Source organism: Leptodactylus fuscus, chromosome 11, assembly GCF_031893055.1.
Source record: "Leptodactylus fuscus isolate aLepFus1 chromosome 11, aLepFus1.hap2, whole genome shotgun sequence".
NCBI lineage: Eukaryota > Metazoa > Chordata > Amphibia > Anura > Leptodactylidae > Leptodactylus > Leptodactylus fuscus.
Genome location: NC_134275.1, coordinates 22240360 through 22260403, shown reverse-complemented (window position 1 = coordinate 22260403; position 20044 = coordinate 22240360). Strand labels below are relative to the sequence as shown.

The window sequence follows — 20044 nt, the reverse complement described above, 5'->3', positions numbered from 1 at the left end:
AGGAGTATTTGTGGAACTATAGCTGACTTGGAAGCAGTGTGAGTGTTGCCTTGTGTGTGAGTCTGGTTTTCCCCTCCACACTTCTACTCTGCCCTGTCCTTCAGTTCTGGTTGCCTGTCACTGTCTTGGTGTTTGTGAGGAAGTTTGGGTTCCAGTTTGTTTTGCCCCAGTCCTGTGTTAACCCTTTCCTCACCTTCCCACTGTTCCTCTCCTCATTCTCTAGTTGCGTATTGTGTTGTGCTGCGTGTCTGTTGTCCAGCACATCCCATCCTGTTTGTGTTGTCTGCAGCTGCACCTTGGTTTCTGTAGGGGTGACCACCTTAGTATCCCCAGTCCCTAACTCTCTTGAAGCTCTCGCCCTATCTGTTGGCTAGGCCTTCGTGTTAGAGAGCCAGGAGTTGTCGGGGCCAAGGATAGCTTGGGAATAGCTGACCACCACCCGCAGGCAGGGCCTAGCTAGCCGCCGTAGTGTCAGGGAAAGTCTCCTCCCCTGTTCCCTTAGCGGTGCAGTCTGCAGTCCGGATTTTGGGTCTGGGCATAGACACGAACGTGACAGCTACATACAGTTGAGACCCCACCAATCCTATGAATGGGGGTGTTTTACCCCTGTGGCCAAGATAAAGGCAGCCAAACTCCTGGTGGAAGTAGGCATTTCCCAACTCTCAGGCAATAAATCGTTTAACAGCCTCCTCCATCCCCTCCCCTCTCCATAGAATTGTGTGCATGAAGTGAATATTAAGAGGGACTCTATATAAACAAACAGTCTGAGTGAAGATTAAGAGGAGGAGAGCAGCCTAATAACTGGAGATCCCTTTAATAAGATATATTACTGAGCTTCTTCTCCTTCTCCTCCTTCTTCTCCCCCTCCCTCTCTCCCTCTCCTTCTTCTTCCTTCCCCCAATTAATTCCATGGTGCTTTACATTTGAGATATTTACCTGTACTATTCATTTATGAAATGTTCTGTTATTGAAGAATTCATTTTTTCAACCAATGTCCAGTCAACATGTCCAGTCTTCCTAATTTATTAAAGCAGGTGGATTTCTCTCTTCTTTGTCTCTTTGCGGAATTTCTCAGCTGCAGATTTCTTTCTAGAATTTTCATTGTTATAGAATACTTGTTTGTGTCAAGTAGGGAAGGAAGATGTGGAATATAAGAAGCAATGACTTCTTATAAGTGTAAGGTTTTCTGATTTCTGTGCTATTCTGTACAATCTTTACCATGTAAGGTGCTTTGTAGAAGAATGTTGATATTTTGTCCAAATGTTTTCATGCATATATGTCAAAGCAAACATGCTCGATAGGCTATCTATACGTTCTGGAATGTAATTGAACAAGACCTGAGAACTTGATCCCTTAGTGAGAAGACATGAAGGAAATGAATAGCGCAGTAAAAAAAACTTTAGTTACGGAACAGGTTTGGGAATGAGAATCCATCTTGTTAAACTGGTTAAGAGAGTCTGAGCTATTTATGGGCCAAGAGTCAGATTTATATAAATAATGGTACATAGTGCATCATTGTCATTGACGATGGGGGAAGAATTTATGAGAAATGCCCGACTATATACATGATCCAATATATATCTTACTGTATAGAGTATAGGGAAGACACATTGTGCAGTCTCCAATGATCCGGTAGTAGAGTATGGAGTCTGCAGATCTGTTACCTATCCACTGCTGTAATCCTTAATCCCTGGTGACCTAGTGACCCAGAGTGTCCATTTCCTCAAGATATATTAAGATGCTTGTTATTCACTTCCTATGTAATACATACATTAATTTCAGTTCCATGAACCTAAACACAGAGTGTCATAGAGATAATATTAGCACCCAGACAAATATGGAAAGAATATGATAATCCATGTCAACAAGAACGTACTGAGACTAATAGGCAGGAGCTCGGACCAGAAGCAATGGACCATAATGAATGGTGCCGGTATATTAGGACACATTACAGAAGGAAACACAAAGTATATACTCACTGCTTTACACCGGTAAGGGGAGGGGGGAGGTGAAGGGTGTTGGCAACCCATAGAAAATGCAGCAGACTCTAGAGATTAGTGCAAACAACAGGTCTTACTTACTCATAAAGGGACGCAAAGCTTTCTGGCTTTAACTCAACAGAGGCACAAGGTTTGGCATTTACTGTCAACGTGAGGCGCAGTACTTTAAGAATCAGCAACAATGGAACAGTTGGTTTTACCCAAATTCTTACGTCTGTTGCAGCAGTTTTACACTACTCAGGTCTGTGAATCAGGGAAGTCTGCCTGCTTGGGGATAGTACAGTATTGCAGTATGGCGCGTGTCGCCAATGTCTTGTCAGTGAAGAACTGGGGTCGCTTCCCTGCAATTCATTCACCTGCATAGTTGTATCTAGAAGTGCAGCTCAGCCCATTAAAGTGGCTGTGCTGCATGTCTAGACATGGCGATGTTCTGCTGTCCCTTTGTGTATATTTTCCTGTCCTTTAATGCAGTTTCTCTATATATTAAACTAGCTGTACCCGTGACTTCGTCCGCGAACCCCCCACCCTTGCGTGAACCGTGTGCAGTGCAGCCCGTTGGCCCCCACGCCCCTTTTCTTGTGACCGCCGTGGGTTCCTCCCACACCCTTGTTTGGCGAGACCCCACAGCCCCGCTGCTGTGGCCCCAGCTCCCCCCTAGCACCCACCCACGCCCCCAGCTCTCCCCTTACCTCCCACCTGTGCCCCCCCCCTTTAGATTCTACAGTGACCTTCCACATCTCCCCTCTACCCCCACCACCACCCACCCGTGACCCCAGTCACCCTCCCACCTCCCCCTTCAACCTGTGCAATCGGCCTCCCTCCTACTCACCTTCGGCCCTCTGGTCCCAACCCCCCCACCAAACAACCCCCCCAGGCCCTCTCCCTAACACCCAGAACCCTAGTTTATATACACTCGTTGACAAAAAAAGAACACACCCAGATAAAAAGGTGGGATTACTGCAGCGTTTCCGCCGTAGGCAAACTGCAACGTTTATGCCATCTGGGGCCCTGACCTTAAAGTATCTACAATTGCAACTATATTATGTCTGAAAAAAAATCACTGAAAATCAGATGTCAGAGACCCATATCATTACATAAATTCACTGAAAGGACCTAGATCCCTAAGATAGGGTATAAACAAAACAAAAATATATAAAACTTCACCTTTATTTAATTTAGTTTAAAAAACTAACTGTATATATAAAAGGTAGAACGTTAATATTGATCGGCCAACCTGACGTTTATAAAGCCAATATACATGTGTACCTTAGTCCATTGGTACACTAGGGATATAGGTATGAAGGGGACCAAGATATTCAAAATGTCCCTATATACTAATACCCTCACTCCCTATATAGTATGTGCGCATGTCAAGGGATCCTGGTTCTGAATACATTTACTCTGAAATCCCATATATCGATATCAGCGAGAGTGCCGATCCCCCCTGAGGATACTGGCCTAATGCCACACCAACAGGGAAGGAAATCGCCACCCTACACCAATGGATATCAGAGCTTCAGACCAGTTGCCCCAGCCACACATATAACTTCTGAAACAGCCCTACGCGTTTCGTCTTATTCAAGACTCTTCAGGGGCAATTTACAAATGTTGTTAATCACGGCAGCATAGAGCTGCATAGATAGATTCTTGGCGGTAGATGTGCTGACCGTCGGCAGGACCGCTCACCGGCAGCGGTGAAGCGTACTGCTCATGCCGATCTATTTAAACCTGTAGCCACTCCCCCCACACCATGCTAAGCCAATCACGCTTAGTATACAAACTCAACCCACTTGTTTGCCCACGTGTGTAGGAACATACGATTCTACATGGGCGGCACTATAGTTGTAAATTACAACTGCCGAACCCTTCTCTAACATCATCCTATATGTACTCCAACTATCCATTCAGGATATAGGGTGTTGGTTATATTCTCCACTTCTGTACATGATCCGTGTCCAATGCGTCCCCAATGAGGTTGACACGCCCCCTTCTTTACGTCACGCGCATGCGCGCGGACCTTTTAAAACAGCTTTTGTTTCTTTTCGCTGTTTCTACTGACAGGAGCTGCAAATATAGGACCGGATCCCGGGAGATAATGATTAACCAATACACAACTTCATCCTTAGTCCCAGGACATTAACACACTATAACAAACAACGGAAAACATATATGTGGGAACCAGATACCTGGCCAGGTTATAAATAATAGGGAAACCTATAAACAAACTCTGATTGTACATAACTCGCTGAACCTACAGCTAAATAACTTAGTGCATCCCAAAGGGGATACATTAGACAGATTAGGATACATCTACTAGATACTGTGTAACAAAGGTATACTCTGGTAAGTATAACACCCATCTCAAAACCTATCATATATACCACTGCCTTATTAAATCACTTTGGGAAAAGGGGTAGAGAGATAGAGGGCAAAAGACCATTGGTGTCATCTCAAAAATGTTGTTTTACACTAAATTTACAGATGGCAATTAGAACTGGTGTTATCTTTTTTATATGAAGCAGGTAAAATCCAGCTGCTCATTCAGCCCCTTCGGGGATACAGTATCCAGTCTGTATATCCATTGAGCTTCTTTCTGTAAAATCAATCGGTCCCAATCCCCCCCTCTCACCGGGGGTTTCACCACCTCTATGACTTGGACCTTTAGGCCGGCTACAATTCCAGCATGTTTGGTTACAAAGTGCCTTGCCACCGGCGTGTCCCTCTGATTTTGAATGTCACAGATGTGGTCCCTCACTCTCCTCCTCAGTTGTCTAATTGTTTTTCCCACATACAGCATGGGACAAGAACAACTCAACAAGTAAATAACACCCATAGTGGTACATGTAGCAAAATCCCTAATGGAAAACGATATATCCCGAGTGCTATTGTGGAAGGACTTATTTTTATCGATGAAGGGGCACGCTAACGTTAGAGTGAGGGAGAGTGAGGGACCACATCTGTGACATTCAAAATCAGAGGGACACGCCGGTGGCAAGGCACTTTGTAACCAAACATGCTGGAATTGTAGCCGGCCTAAAGGTCCAAGTCATAGAGGTGGTGAAACCCCCGGTGAGAGGGGGGGATTGGGACCGATTGATTTTACAGAAAGAAGCTCAATGGATATACAGACTGGATACTGTATCCCCGAAGGGGCTGAATGAGCAGCTGGATTTTACCTGCTTCATATAAAAAAGATAACACCAGTTCTAATTGCCATCTGTAAATTTAGTGTAAAACAACATTTTTGAGATGACACCAATGGTCTTTTGCCCTCTATCTCTCTACCCCTTTTCCCAAAGTGATTTAATAAGGCAGTGGTATATATGATAGGTTTTGAGATGGGTGTTATACTTACCAGAGTATACCTTTGTTACACAGTATCTAGTAGATGTATCCTAATCTGTCTAATGTATCCCCTTTGGGATGCACTAAGTTATTTAGCTGTAGGTTCAGCGAGTTATGTACAATCAGAGTTTGTTTATAGGTTTCCCTATTATTTATAACCTGGCCAGGTATCTGGTTCCCACATATATGTTTTCCGTTGTTTGTTATAGTGTGTTAATGTCCTGGGACTAAGGATGAAGTTGTGTATTGGTTAATCATTATCTCCCGGGATCCGGTCCTATATTTGCAGCTCCTGTCAGTAGAAACAGCGAAAAGAAACAAAAGCTGTTTTAAAAGGTCCGCGCGCATGCGCGTGACGTAAAGAAGGGGGCGTGTCAACCTCATTGGGGACGCATTGGACACGGATCATGTACAGAAGTGGAGAATATAACCAACACCCTATATCCTGAATGGATAGTTGGAGTACATATAGGATGATGTTAGAGAAGGGTTCGGCAGTTGTAATTTACAACTATAGTGCCGCCCATGTAGAATCGTATGTTCCTACACACGTGGGCAAACAAGTGGGTTGAGTTTGTATACTAAGCGTGATTGGCTTAGCATGGTGTGGGGGGAGTGGCTACAGGTTTAAATAGATCGGCATGAGCAGTACGCTTCACCGCTGCCGGTGAGCGGTCCTGCCGACGGTCAGCACATCTACCGCCAAGAATCTATCTATGCAGCTCTATGCTGCCGTGATTAACAACATTTGTAAATTGCCCCTGAAGAGTCTTGAATAAGACGAAACGCGTAGGGCTGTTTCAGAAGTTATATGTGTGGCTGGGGCAACTGGTCTGAAGCTCTGATATCCATTGGTGTAGGGTGGCGATTTCCTTCCCTGTTGGTGTGGCATTAGGCCAGTATCCTCAGGGGGGATCGGCACTCTCGCTGATATCGATATATGGGATTTCAGAGTAAATGTATTCAGAACCAGGATCCCTTGACATGCGCACATACTATATAGGGAGTGAGGGTATTAGTATATAGGGACATTTTGAATATCTTGGTCCCCTTCATACCTATATCCCTAGTGTACCAATGGACTAAGGTACACATGTATATTGGCTTTATGAACGTCAGGTTGGCCGATCAATATTAACGTTCTACCTTTTATATATACAGTTAGTTTTTTAAACTAAATTAAATAAAGGTGAAGTTTTATATATTTTTGTTTTGTTTATACCCTATCTTAGGGATCTAGGTCCTTTCAGTGAATTTATATTATGTCTGGGAATAAAGTCATATAATATCCAAGACTGAATATTGATCCTTTTGATCTCTACACAGGTGATCACTCCTTTCCGCAAGCTCATCCTGTGTGCTGAGAATAGGAAAGAGATGGAGGATTGGATCAGCGCCATCAAATCTGTCCAGAAATGGGATCTTAATGAGGTATTTCTCTGCTTTATAACAAATTTATTTAATTAATTTTTAATACTAAGTTCAGTTTTTACTTCCTGTAAAAAGAACATATATTAAAAAAACACTTGTCCATTGAGTTTAAAGGTTACTTCTTATCATGGCTGAGACGTGGATAGCTAGATACAGTCTTCAAGGGTTTGATTCATAGAGAGAGGTGAATAGGAAGAGTAAAAATGAACACACAGAAACAACCTAGATAAATGTCCCGCGCTGTTTGCCTAGCTCCCAGTCATTTCTATTGGAGGTATGGAAACAGTGAAGAGCAGGATTGTTTGGCTGTTTCTTGTAAGGACTTGCAGCCAACTATTCCGACCCATGAAAATAACTCTTTCCCAGACTTAGCTGTGTGATACAAAGAGGTTAAAAAAAAAACTTACTGGCCAAATATAACTGGGGTAAAAAAAATTTCCATCCGAAACCCACGTTGATCATTTTTCTGGTAATCTACGCAATAAGCGCTGAAATTGTACGTTGTGTTTGCTTTCAGACAACCCAGTTTAATATGGAACATTTTTCGGGAATGCACAATTGGTACGCCTGTTCACATGCCAGACCCACATTCTGCAATGTGTGCAGGGAGGCGCTATCCGGTGTTACTTCTCATGGACTCTCGTGTGAAGGTATTCTGTTGTCATATGGATTCATACAAAAACTCCTGTAATATTCAGAAAATACTTTGTTGCAATAATAAAAAAAAAAGCGTGGTGCCATCGTAACTAGACAAATCTATGCAATGTTAGATACCAGGAAAAAAAAGATAGTATTTACAAGATTAGGGAAGAGAGAAATATAAAAATGGTGTCCTGGCGCCCGTCTGGTGGAAATAATAGACTCCAGTAAGGAGCCCACCAGACGAAATGCAGCTCATACCTGGACAAATACATACATAGATAAATAGATAGACAAAACGGTGGTAGTGATCATAATTAGAGATGAGCGAACAGTAAAATGCTCGAGGTTCGATATTCGTTTCGAGTAGCCCCTCAATATTCGACTACTCAAATCGAATATCGAACCCTATTATAGTCTATGGGGGGAAAATGCTCGTTTCAGGGGTAGGCAACATTCGATCAAATTATACTTACCAAGTCCACGAGTGAGGGTCGGGCTGGATCCTCCGAGCAGTCTTCTCCTTGCAGCGTCCTGGACTGGCTTAGGTCGGCAAAAATGCCACCCTCCCGAGGCCCTGGCATAGCGCCGCCTGAAGCGGTTGCTTCAGGTTGCCTCATGGGAGGTGCGGCGCTGCAAATGCTATACAGTCGGCCAATCAACGCTGGTTCTTCTCCTACCTTTAGAAGTCTTCTCAGTGCAGTGTCCCCGCGGCATCTTTCGGCTCTGAATTCACTCTGCCAGGCATCGGGCCTGGGCAGAGCCGACTGCGCATGCCCGCACTACAAGCGGATATGCGCAGTCGGCTCTGCCCAGGTCGGATGCCTGGCAGAGTGAATGAAGAGCCGGAAGACGCCGTGGGGAAGCTGCACGGAGAAGACTTCTAAAGGTAGGAGAAGAACCAGCGTTGATTGGCCGACTGTATAGCATTCGCAGCGCCGCACCTCCCATGAGGCAACCTGAAGCGACTGCTTCAGGCGGCGCTATGCCAGGGCCTCGGGAGGGTGGCCCCATGTGGAAAAGCTGCTTCTACGCTTTTGTTGTTGCAGATTTTGCTGCATTTTTTCCAGGACTAGATTGAGCAGAAGGGAGAAGTGTAAGAATTTCATGTATTTCCCATTCCTTTTGTAGCCATTCTTGGCTTTGGCTCAAACAAAAATGTAAAAAAAATCTGCAACATAAAAATCTGCTTTTCTGCAACGTGGGGCCTCAGACTGAGTGATGTAAAATAAAATGGGAGATTAAAGTCAGTATCTGCTTTCTTTTCTCTAGTTTGCAAGTTTAAAGCTCATAAACGTTGTGCAGTAAGAGCCACAAATAACTGCAAATGGACCACACTGGCCTCTGTGGCGAATGACATTATAGAAGATGAAGATGGCGTAAGTACCAAGAACAACTGAGCACATTTACTAATCCTATCTCGTTTTTAGACCTAGACAGCCTTCAGATGTGCCAGATTTATCACAGTGCTTGATGCTGAAACATAAATCTGGTTCTGTTTTAGGTCTGGTTCCACTAATGCAGACTCCACACGGAAAACACACGGACCCCATTATAGTCTGTTGGGTCCGTGTGCTTTCATTACTCACCGCTTGTCAATGCGTTCGGTATTCTGTTTGGGGGGTCCCCATGCAGACTCTCCGAACAGAATACTGAACACAGATGTGAACCAGGCCTTAGGCTGTCTAGTCTAAGTTTTTATCACCTAGTACAAGGGTAGGGAACCTTCGGCACTCCACCGGTTGAAAAACCACAATGCCCAGCATGGATACTTGCTCTGCTGTTCTTGGAACTTCTATGTAAGTGAATGGAGCATGGTGGGAGTTGTAGTTTCACAGCAGCCGAAGGTTGCTGACCCCTGACTTAGTAGTTGGCTTATCTTGCTCAGCAGAGGTACTATGCTATAAAGAACTACCTTTCCAAAGGTGGTGCTAGAGCAACAGCTTTCCATTAAGTAAAGCCAAAGCTTGTCATCTGATGTCCCACCCCCTCTACAGCCAAGCGCTACTCATTTTTTGCTGGACCCTACACACTTGCTAGACAACGTAGAACACATGATAAATGGGGTACACCGCATGTAGACAATTTATTTTGGTTAATCCACTACAAACACTTATATCCTCTCCACAGCATAGGGGGTAAGTACCAAACTACTGGGGGTCAAAACACTGGAACCCCCAACAATTAGGAGAACAGGGGACAGAGTATTTCCAAATTCACTATACTGGACTTTTATATTGGAGATGATTCTTCCATCTGTGATACCTCTCTCTGTTTTTAGGTGACAATGCCTCATCAATGGTTGGAAGGAAACTTACCCGTCAGTGCTAAATGTGCTGTGTGTGATAAAACATGTGGGAGTGTGCGGAGACTGCAGGACTGGAGGTGCTTATGGTGCAAAGCTATAGTAAGTTAGTATACATCATACATCTGTTATTATTAATCATACGGCAGATTTCATTTCTATAGATATTAACCTATTATTAGACATTCTCCATGACATTGCTTATACAGCGCACACAACTCAACTACTTACAATATACAGACAAAAGTATTGCGACACCTACACATTACGCCTACACGTTACACCTACAGGAGCTTTTATGGCAACCCTTTATAAATCCATAGAAACATGGAAGATTGACGACAGAAACAGACCACATAATCCATCACGTCTACCCTTAACTTATTGTTTGGACGATAAGATGCGCCTGTCTATAAGATGTACCTTAGATTTAGACAAGAAAATATTGAATAACCAATAAAACTTCCTTGGTGGTCTATGGCCTCATGCACACGACTTAGGGGGCAGGAAAGGGGGTCCAATTTTTTAACATAATGCACTTGGATGATACCCCAGTGTTAGATCTCAAGGGGGGGGGGGCAGTTCTGCTTTATTCTGTTCCCATGGAGCTGAATAGGATATGCTCTATATTTCATGCCATAAATAGGGTTGAGCGATCGTGTTCGGAAAAGATCGGATTCCGATCGGCGATCGAGAAAATATCGCGATCGAAATTCCGAACACGATCTTTTTAGGTGGGATCGAGATCGGTGATTATTTCCCACAATGCTTTGCTACTGGCCAAGCATTGTGGAAAAAGCTAACAATGTTAGCCTTCACACTGAGTATACGCTCCACTCATTCTGAGCGGAGTGTATACTCAGTGTGAAGGCTCTGCTGCGGTTCCATAGGAATGAATGGAAGCAGCCGACACACAGCCTTAACCCCCTGCATGCTGGCTGCATCCATTTATTCCATTTATTAGCTACTTACCTGCAGAGATGGCTGGTCCGGTGTTCTCGTTCTTCTTTGCCTCTGCCCCCGCCTCCCAGGTTAGTGTTAAAGAGCTAGAAATAAGGGGGGCTTGTGGCTTAGGAGAGTGTGGGCGGATACAGGGCGGGGAGATGTGACATCTCACCTCCCAGTACCCGCCCACACTCTCCTAACCCTCCCACACTCTCCTAACCTGGGAGGCAGGGGGCAGCGAGGCGAAGAAGAATGAGAACACCGGGCACCGGACCAGCCATCTCTGCAGGTAAGTGGACACCAGGGGGGACTAAGTAGCCAGAGGATTTAAAAAAATCCTCTGGCTACTTATTGATTTAAAAAAATCACTACACAGCATGGATTCTAGCAATTAAAGCATTCAATTGTTAGATTTCATACTGTATAGTGAATAGGATTGTTTTTAAAATCCGATCTGATTAGTAAAAAAAATCCCATTGACTTGCATTGGGATCGGAATTGGGATTGAGATTGGGTTCGAATGAAAAATGATCGGAAATCAGATTTCAAAATCGATTCTGAAAAGTCAAGATCAGTTCAACCCTAGCCATAAAGCATTATCGTATATTTCTTAACCACATCCCATTTTAGCTACAGCAGTTTCAACTCTGAGAAGACTTTCTACAAGATGTCAGTAGTCTGTAGCATTTGTAATATCAGATGCAGATGATGGATGACGGGGCCTGGCATGCTATGTCAATACTAGTTCATCCCAAAGGTGTTTGATGGGGTTGAGATCAGGACTTTGTGTGGGCCAGTCTAGTTTTTCGACCTGAAACTCAGCCAACCAGGCTTTCTTTGGATTTTGCATTGTGCACTGGGGCACAGTCATGCTGGAATAGAAACAGGCCTTCCCAACACTGTATGCTGAAGCATTAAGATTTCCTGTCAGGGGTGTAACTTGAGGGGGTGCAGTCGCACCAGGGACAAGGAGCCTTAGGGGGCCCATAAGCACTGACATCAGTAATGCGGTTGTAGCTTCCATCTGGCCCATAAGCCAAGGAGACAAACAGATTACCCTAACCACACTAAGGCTCCGATCCCACAAAGAGAATCCCATTGACTTCAATGAGTTCCGTTTAGCTCGCGTAACACATTGAAATCAATGGGTTAAAAAACCTCCCATTGATTTCAATGTCATGTGCACTAAACGGAACTCATTGAAGTCAATGGGATTCTGTTTTGCAGCGCTGACTCTGACACAAGTTTACGTGTCCTTGTGTTTTTTTATTTCCTTGAAATTTTTTTCAATAATCTGGATGGTCTGGATTGGCATTTTGGTGTTTGTTTTTTTTTTAGCAATTTCTTACAGACAGAAAGTGCCAAAGCAAAATAGGCACTGGGGCCATACAAATAAATGGGTCCTTATGTTTTCTATTATTACCTATCCATAATAACAGATAACATACAGACCAAAACTACCATCATGTGCATAGGGCCTTAGAATGTTCTCGGTTCTAATAAAAGAATGCAATAATTAAGATATTTTAGCATCATTTAATTTTTTATATGCCTTCATATGGTTTTTTTTTTTTGTATATCTTTTTTAGGTGCATAGCTCATGTAAGGAGCAGCTAGGCAAAGTATGCCCGCTGGGAGCCTGCAGAGTCTCAATAATCCCACCTACGGCCCTAAATAGCATTGACTCAGATGGTAAGTACACAGTGTAAACTCATGCATGTGCTGATACTTTTCTGTTGGTAGTTTATCAAAAAAAGAGGAAAAAACAGAGTGGTCATTAATGGAAGACTCTCAGATACAGTTATGGTTAGTAGTGGGTTACCCCGAGAGTCAGTCGTGGCCCCGGTCTTTTACGCTAGGTTTTGTTCAGGATGTCCTCTTGGGGACCCCTGAACAGAAACCTAATCCGCTTAAAAAAAGCAGTTACCTTCGGAAACCCGTGGACCCCATAGACTATATTGGAGCCTGCTGGGTTTGTATTATGCAGCTCTATGGGAAGATTAACCCTTAAAATGTGCTCTCTGACTCCTCCCTCTCCTCCCTTTACCATTCACATAGACTTCAATGGGTAATGTTATCTTTGAATATAAACTCATATAAATTAAGGAAAGGGCAAAAATATTGGTGACAGAGACTGGCAGAGGGGAGTGGGCCCATATTCCATGGGGCAGGATGACGGGTGGTGATCCCAGGAGAGGAGGACAGAGTTGTAGAATCGGCATGGTCAGGCAGAGACAATATGGAACCTATCACGAACTCAATTCAAGCCCTCAAGGTGCAAGCATTGTTGTCTTCAAGATCCAGTGTGTATGCAATAAGGTCCTCCATGCTATGAACCATCCCCAGTACTTTGAAGACCTGGCTTTTCTAATTTTCTTCTACTTTTATGCCAAATATGCCCTGCAAATCTGGTCTGGACAACAGTTATTGTCCATGAGCGGTATTACATAGTATAGTGATTTGGAGATAATTTAGCACTACCACAGTGTGAATATATAACATGTCTCCTCTGTTACAGGTTTTTGGAAAGCTACATCTCCCGTCTCCTGTGCAAGTCCCCTTCTTGTGTTTGTAAATTCTAAAAGTGGAGATAACCAAGGTGTAAAATTTCTTCGCAAATTCAAGCAATTCTTGAATCCGGCGCAGGTGTTTGACCTCATGAATGGGGGCCCTCAACTCGGGTGAGCATAAAATGATAGCTTTTTCATGAAATATTGGGATTATTGCTTTATTTCCCTTTAAAGGGATTCTACCATTAAAGCAACTTTTTTTTGTAATTACCACGTCGGAATAGCCTTAAGAAAGGCTATTCGTCTCCTACCTTTAGATGTGGTCTCTGTCGCGCCGTTCCTTAGAGATACCGGTACTTACCGGTATGTAATGAGGTCTTGGCAGCAATGGGGGCGTCCTTCTTCTTCATCTGCCTCCTCCCCTTGTCTGTCATCTTCTTTCTTCGTCATGTCTGACGCCTGCGCAGTCGGCTCTGAGACCCTGTTAGAGCCGACTGCGCATGCTCAGTAAGGTCCGTACAGCCCTCCGACGCCTAGATGAGTTCACTCGCGCGTCGGAGGGCTGTACGGACCTTACTGAGCATGCGCTGTCGGGTCTAACAGGGTCTTGCTGTCAGAGCCGACTGCGCAGGCGTCAGACATGACGAAGAAAGAAGACGACAGACAAGGGGAGGAGGCAGATGAAGAAGAAGGACACCCCCATTGCTGCCGAGACCTCATTAGCATAGCGGTAAGTACCGGTATTTCTAAGGAACGGCGCGACGGAGACCACATCTAAAGGTAGGAGACGAATAGCCTTTCTTAAGGCTATTCCGACGTGGTAATTAGAAAAAAAGTTTCTTTAATGGTAGAATCCCTTTAAGCAATAGTGAAAGATAGGAGCGAAATCCAGGAATAAGGCCCAGGTCAGGGTCAGAATCAGACTCACAGAGGCACAGAGGGGTAGGCAAAGGATGTACCTCGATATACAAGTTACGGAGGTGGAGTGCACTTTAAATAGTCAACATCATCTAGCAGAGTTATTTGCCATTGCAATCTGGCAGCTGGCAGCAATGAGCAGAGCTGCAACCATCATCGGAGGACATCACAGAAGCAGAGGAGATGTGAAGCCAAGGCTGCTCGCTGAAACTGGGCGAGATGAATAAAATATTGTAGTCTATGAATATTCAACATTCTTCTTTGATTTCATGTTTACTAATTCTAAACTAATAAAGGTAAATATGAATGAACTGATTCTCCCTAGGCTTCGCCTGTTCCAAAAGTTCTCAACATTTCGAATCCTGGTTTGTGGTGGAGATGGCAGCGTGGGGTGGGTACTCTCTGAAATTGACAAGCTTGGACTTCACAAGCAGGTACAATAGTGTGTCCTTGTATTGTGAGCTATCATGTGTGAGTTTCCTAGATACATAGCCTGTTTGAACTCATTTTTGTTTACATATGTATAGTGCCAACTTGGTGTGTTGCCACTTGGAACAGGGAATGACTTGGCCCGGGTTCTGGGTTGGGGAAGTCTCTGTGATGACGACGCTCAGCTGCTCCAAATACTTGAAAAGCTTGAAAGAGCCACTACAAAAATGCTGGACAGGTAAGTATTCACATAAGCAGAAGATCTGCTAAAGTCATTTTATACCATGCAACAAGAAAATATGTTTTCCATGTGAGATGCATGTATTTTACAATATACACTCAGTGACAAAAAGAAATGCACCAAGAAAAAGTTATGCGGCATAAACACAATGATCTCTCACCGAAAAGTACACTACCCAAAAGTAGCCTTTGTATATGACATCAGGGGCAGTATTTTTACCTCCTCATGTGGCAGACCCAATGTCTAATCAGATCACACATGTAATTAATAACAATAACGTGTCTGAGATATACCAGTATATTGAGTTTTGCAGCCATACAATCTTTCTATCTGGGTGCGTTATTTTTTTTTTTGTTAATGAGTGCAGTTCTTAATTATTTTGTAATGAAAGTGTAATTGTTCTCTTATCTTCATTTTGTGTATCAGGTGGAGTATTTTAACGTATGAATCCCCAAAACACTCACCTCCCTCCGTCAGAGAAGACGAAAATGGAGAACCCAGAATTCAGGTGATAAGAGATGTGCTTGAACTTGTGATCTGAGATGTATTGGAATGTTCTGAGGTTGTTTTGTATGTATTACTATGCATGGGTGTATATGTGTTATTTTATAGGTTCCACATGTTGTTATTTCAGCAGTCTGTTAGTCTAAGGGGGCTTTCACACGTAGGAAGTTGGTGCTGATTCTGGCACGATAACTCACGGCCGAATCAGTGCTGAAAAAAGACTCCCATTGACTTCTTTGGGTTCCGTTTACTGCGCGGAACCCATGGAAATCAATGGGACAAAAAACCTCCAATTGATTTCAATGGGCTCCATGCAGTAAACGGACCCCTTAGGGCCCCTTCACACGGTGTAAGCGCTCGTCTCATTTCGAGCCGTACACACGAGCGCTTCTAAACACTTCCCATTCACTTCAATGGGAGCGCTCGTAAAGCAATGGGAGACTTTTTTTCCACGAGGATTCTGACACGAATGCCGCGTCATAATCCACACATGGAAACTCCGTGTGAAGTTATCAGTTATCTATAAGTTCTCAGACATTATATATAAGAATACACCTTATTGATGATGGAATGGTAACACCAAGTTTTTAATTTATTTAACCATTTTCAGGAGGAATTAGAGTATAGCCAAACACATATGGAGACATGTATGGTCTTTTTCCTAAACTGTTCATTGTTCAATTTTGGCAGATGCAGATTTCTCAGTATGCCGATTCTGTTGCGTTCCATCTAGCTAAGATCCTGGAGTCAGATAAGCACTGTGATGTCATTTCCTCTGCCAAGTAAGTGCGTGATGTGTTTGCACCAAATAAATGGTTTTTTTAGGCACGTTTCGCTACGTAGGGCCCTAACCTTAAGGGACTTTTGTAATGGTAATACTGACTACCGATAGCTGATATTCCATCAGATATTGTTGCTTGGAAAATAATCTGCTAAACAGGAATAAAAGCAAAGAACAATGTCGGTTAACCAGAGTGAGGCTGAGGTCCCACGTTGCGGAAATGCCGCTTTTTTTTGTTACAGATTTTGCTGCGATTCTTTTTAGCCAAAGCTAGGAGTGGATTGAGCAGAAGGGAGAAGTATAAGAAGTTCTTATATATTTCCCATTCCTTTTGTAGCCATTCTTGGCTTTGACTCCAAAAAATGCAGAAACATCTGCAACAAAAAAATCTGCGTTTCCACAACGTGGGGCCTCAGCCTAACCTTTCTAAACAATACAATGTGCACTTGTCATACATTTCTCTTCTGATGACTGAACTCTTTTTATAAACCATTTACAGGTTTTTGTGCCTTTCTGTGAATGATTTTGTTACTGAAGTGGGAAAGGCATATGAGCGAGCCGCTGAAAACCGAGACGAAGCTGATAATATGGCTAGAAAGGTAATAGTTTCAATGACTGTATTAGAATACTGTGAAAGAAGATTTTAAATCTGTTACAACCTAATGCTAATAAAATGTATTTCTAACAGTGTTCAATGCTTAATGAAAAGCTGGATTCATTGGTACGAGCCCTTAATGAAGAGTCCTTGGCATTACTGACCCCTTCACCACAAAACCTTCACCCAGACTCTGCGCTGAAGGAAAATGGCAAAGAATGGAATGAAAAGGACGATGTAGCAAAAATGTTCCAATCTAAAGAACAACTAATACTGAGGGCCAATAGCCTAAAGAAAGCTCTGAAGCAAATTATTGAGCAGGCAGAGAAGGGTAAGAAATACTGACGGGTAGTCACTGCTTTTTAGGTTGACTTCACTTAATAGGGCTTTCCAGGTGTTACATATTTGTCACCTATATTTAGGGTAAGTCTTTGATATGTAATTGGTAGAAACCTGACACTGTGACCCCACCGATCAGCTGTGTGAAGAAGCCACAGTGTTGATGATGTCACTTTTATCTGCTACATGGTGCAGCAGCAGCTCAGTCCCATTCAAATGGATGGGGCTGAGTTGTAGTACCAAACATAGCTCATGCACAATATACAGCGTTATGCTTGGTATTCTTTGGCATTCAGTAACAGGCTGCAGCACTCAGCCAAGGTCTGTGGCCTCTCCAGGCAGCTTAATGAGCAAAGTAGAGATGAGCAAAACAATTCATATCAAACCAGGTTACGAATTTTCAAAAAATCTTGGGTTCAGCCGAACTCACGATTTTTTGAGATTTGCTACCCTTGAATCACTATTACACTCTGGGATCTTTTCTGGGGACTGGGCCTCAATGTGGCGTGCCATGTCTTCACCACCCATGGGCCTCTGCTTATTATAAAGTAATATATGTATTATATATATATATTTTTTTTTATTTTCCGCCGCAGTTTTTCCCACATCATTTTTTCACTGCGGCTGCTTCATGGGGATTTAGCCTTAAATTTTTTTTACTAATTATATGATGTTATTATATTTTATTTAGTTGTGGATGAACAAAACAAACATACTCAAGTGTTCAGCAATCCTGCAACATCACCAAATCTAAAAGAAAGCTCAGAAGACTTTAACAAAGAACTTGAGCGCATGGGTAAGATAATACATTAAGTAAAGATAACCATTTGTGCGAATACGGCCTCTACACCCTGTGTGAGGTCCTGTTTAATTCCCTTCTGTTGTCAATCTGTATATATACCGCCTAGCAGCAGACACCCTGTGCAGTCAGGCCATATAGTCCTTGTGTCAATCAAGTGTCTGGAATTCTGGGAGGTTTAAGGTGTTCGGAAGATTATTTATTGGTCCAGCAAAAGGAAAACAAATGTGGTCAACGTTTGTCCTACAGGGACAAAAAAGCACAGTATAAGTAAAGCATGTATACAGTATATCCTAATCAACATCAACACCACAAAAACAAAAGGAAAATAGAGGTTTGCGTGATACCTTCCGCTATACTCGCTAGAATTCTGACTTAAATTGCACCAAATAACTGACCTACAAGCTCTGAACCCCATCCAACATATTATATGGCCCGACATCGCAACAAAAAAAACACTTTGTTTTACAGTACCAGCATAATGAGTGAGATTTTGGTTAAACTTGTCCACACATTGTAAAAAAAAATTTAAAATTTTTAAAAATTTGCAGCATGGCAAATATACCTGCAGAAATTCTGGCGTTTATCATGTAGGTATAATATAGGTTAACTCTGCAAAAACACAATGAAGATGCTGCAGAAAAAAACTCTTTATCAGAGAATATTTTTCTTATCTGTGGAATTGCAAGCGTTTTCCCTATACCTTAAAGGGGGCATTCATGCGGAGTAACGTGGCGCTGATTCTGGCACGATAACCCGCGTAAGAATCAGCGCTGCAAAACAGAATCCCATTGACTTCAATGGGTTCCATTTAATGTGCGTAACACATTGAAATCAATGGGAGGCTTTTTAACCCATTGATTTCAACGTGTTATGCGAGTGAAACGGAACCCATTGAACTCAATAGGATTCTGTTTTGCAGCGCTGATTCTTACGCGGGTTATCGTGCCAGAATCAGTGTCACGTTACTCCATGTGAATACCCCCTAATAGGGGAAGAAAAATGCGTTTTTTAACTGTGTGGGGCGTTAGATAAAGGGTTAATAAAGAGGGACAGAGTTTAATATGCAGCAATGTGCAAGGATTTTTTTTAAAAACTATTCAATAAAAAAATCCATTCCCCTAACCTGTCCAAATCCTCAACATTGTGCTCTATATCATGCCAGTATGTCACATGGGCTTCTACAACCCTTATAATGCAATGCAATGTATATACTGTGTTTTTGTCTCTAGTCCCACTGTATCTGCTCTCAATACAGAAATTACACATATATAATAATATATATAATTTGTGCAATCTATAGATCCAATATACTGGCTAATGATAGGGGACCAGCTAGAGCATTATAACACCTATATCCTGCACAGTACGCAGGTCACTGTAAACTATTTTGGTATTGCTAATCACATGAGAGTGAGGAAATTATCTAAATTTCTTTAATCCAAAAATGTTATAGCACAAAAGAGGAAAAAAATGGCTTTTTCCCCCACTTTTGTTATTTTTGTCTGCAAAAAAAGGGTGTTACCACAGAGGCCTAGGAACATTGAAGGAAGTGAATGTGGCCATGGAGGCTCAGGCGGTACATGGATATCTCCAAGCCATTTTACCACGGATCCTGAAATCACACACCATTGTTGCCATAAGATCAGAACAATGGACTGATGCAGACAGAGCACTTTATATTTGCATCCTTCACCATTTACTCTAAAGTTAAAAACAAGATGGAAGCTTCCTTGTTTGTTATTTTTTTATGTGGAAGATAAAGTCCTGAGAAGTCTTGTTATTAATAGAGATGAGCGAACACTAAAATGTTCGAGGTTCGAAATTCGATTCAAACAGCCGCTCACTGTTCGAGTGTTCGAATGGGTTTCGAACCCCATTATAGTCTATGGGGAACATAAACTCGTTAAGGGGGAAACCCAAATTCGTGTCTGGAGGGTCACCAAGTCCACTATGACACCCCAGGAAATGATACCAACACCCTGGAATGACACTGGGACAGCAGGGGAAGCATGTCTGGGGGCATAAAAGTCACTTTATTTCATGGAAATCCCTGTCAGTTTGCGATTTTCGCAAGCTAACTTTTCCCCATAGAAATGCATTGGCCAGTGCTGATTGGCCAGAGTACGGAACTCGACCAATCAGCGCTGGCTCTGCTGGAGGAGGCGGAGTCTAAGATCGCTCCACACCAGTCTCCATTCAGGTCCGACCTTAGACTCCGCCTCCTCCGGCAGAGCCAGCGCTGATTGGCCGAAGGCTGGCC

General features: G+C 43.0%; 1 protein-coding gene across 3 annotated transcripts in view; it reads left to right on the top strand.

Moving 5' to 3' along the window:
- The window catches only part of LOC142184476 (diacylglycerol kinase eta-like), a 117138-nt gene that overhangs the window by 58409 nt on the left and 38685 nt on the right, over positions 1-20044 (top strand). For 2 of the 3 annotated variants that reach the window (XM_075259361.1, XM_075259363.1), the window contains exons 5-17: positions 6672-6776; positions 7294-7426; positions 8688-8794; positions 9697-9822; positions 12255-12357; positions 13184-13346; positions 14419-14527; positions 14621-14760; positions 15190-15271; positions 15958-16049; positions 16548-16647; positions 16737-16974; positions 17674-17778. In XM_075259361.1, coding sequence (XP_075115462.1) covers positions 6672-6776; positions 7294-7426; positions 8688-8794; positions 9697-9822; positions 12255-12357; positions 13184-13346; positions 14419-14527; positions 14621-14760; positions 15190-15271; positions 15958-16049; positions 16548-16647; positions 16737-16974; positions 17674-17778 — 1603 coding nt within the window. The remainder of the gene's footprint in view (positions 1-6671; positions 6777-7293; positions 7427-8687; positions 8795-9696; positions 9823-12254; positions 12358-13183; positions 13347-14418; positions 14528-14620; positions 14761-15189; positions 15272-15957; positions 16050-16547; positions 16648-16736; positions 16975-17673; positions 17779-20044) is intronic. The other variant, XM_075259362.1, reaches the window with a different exon arrangement.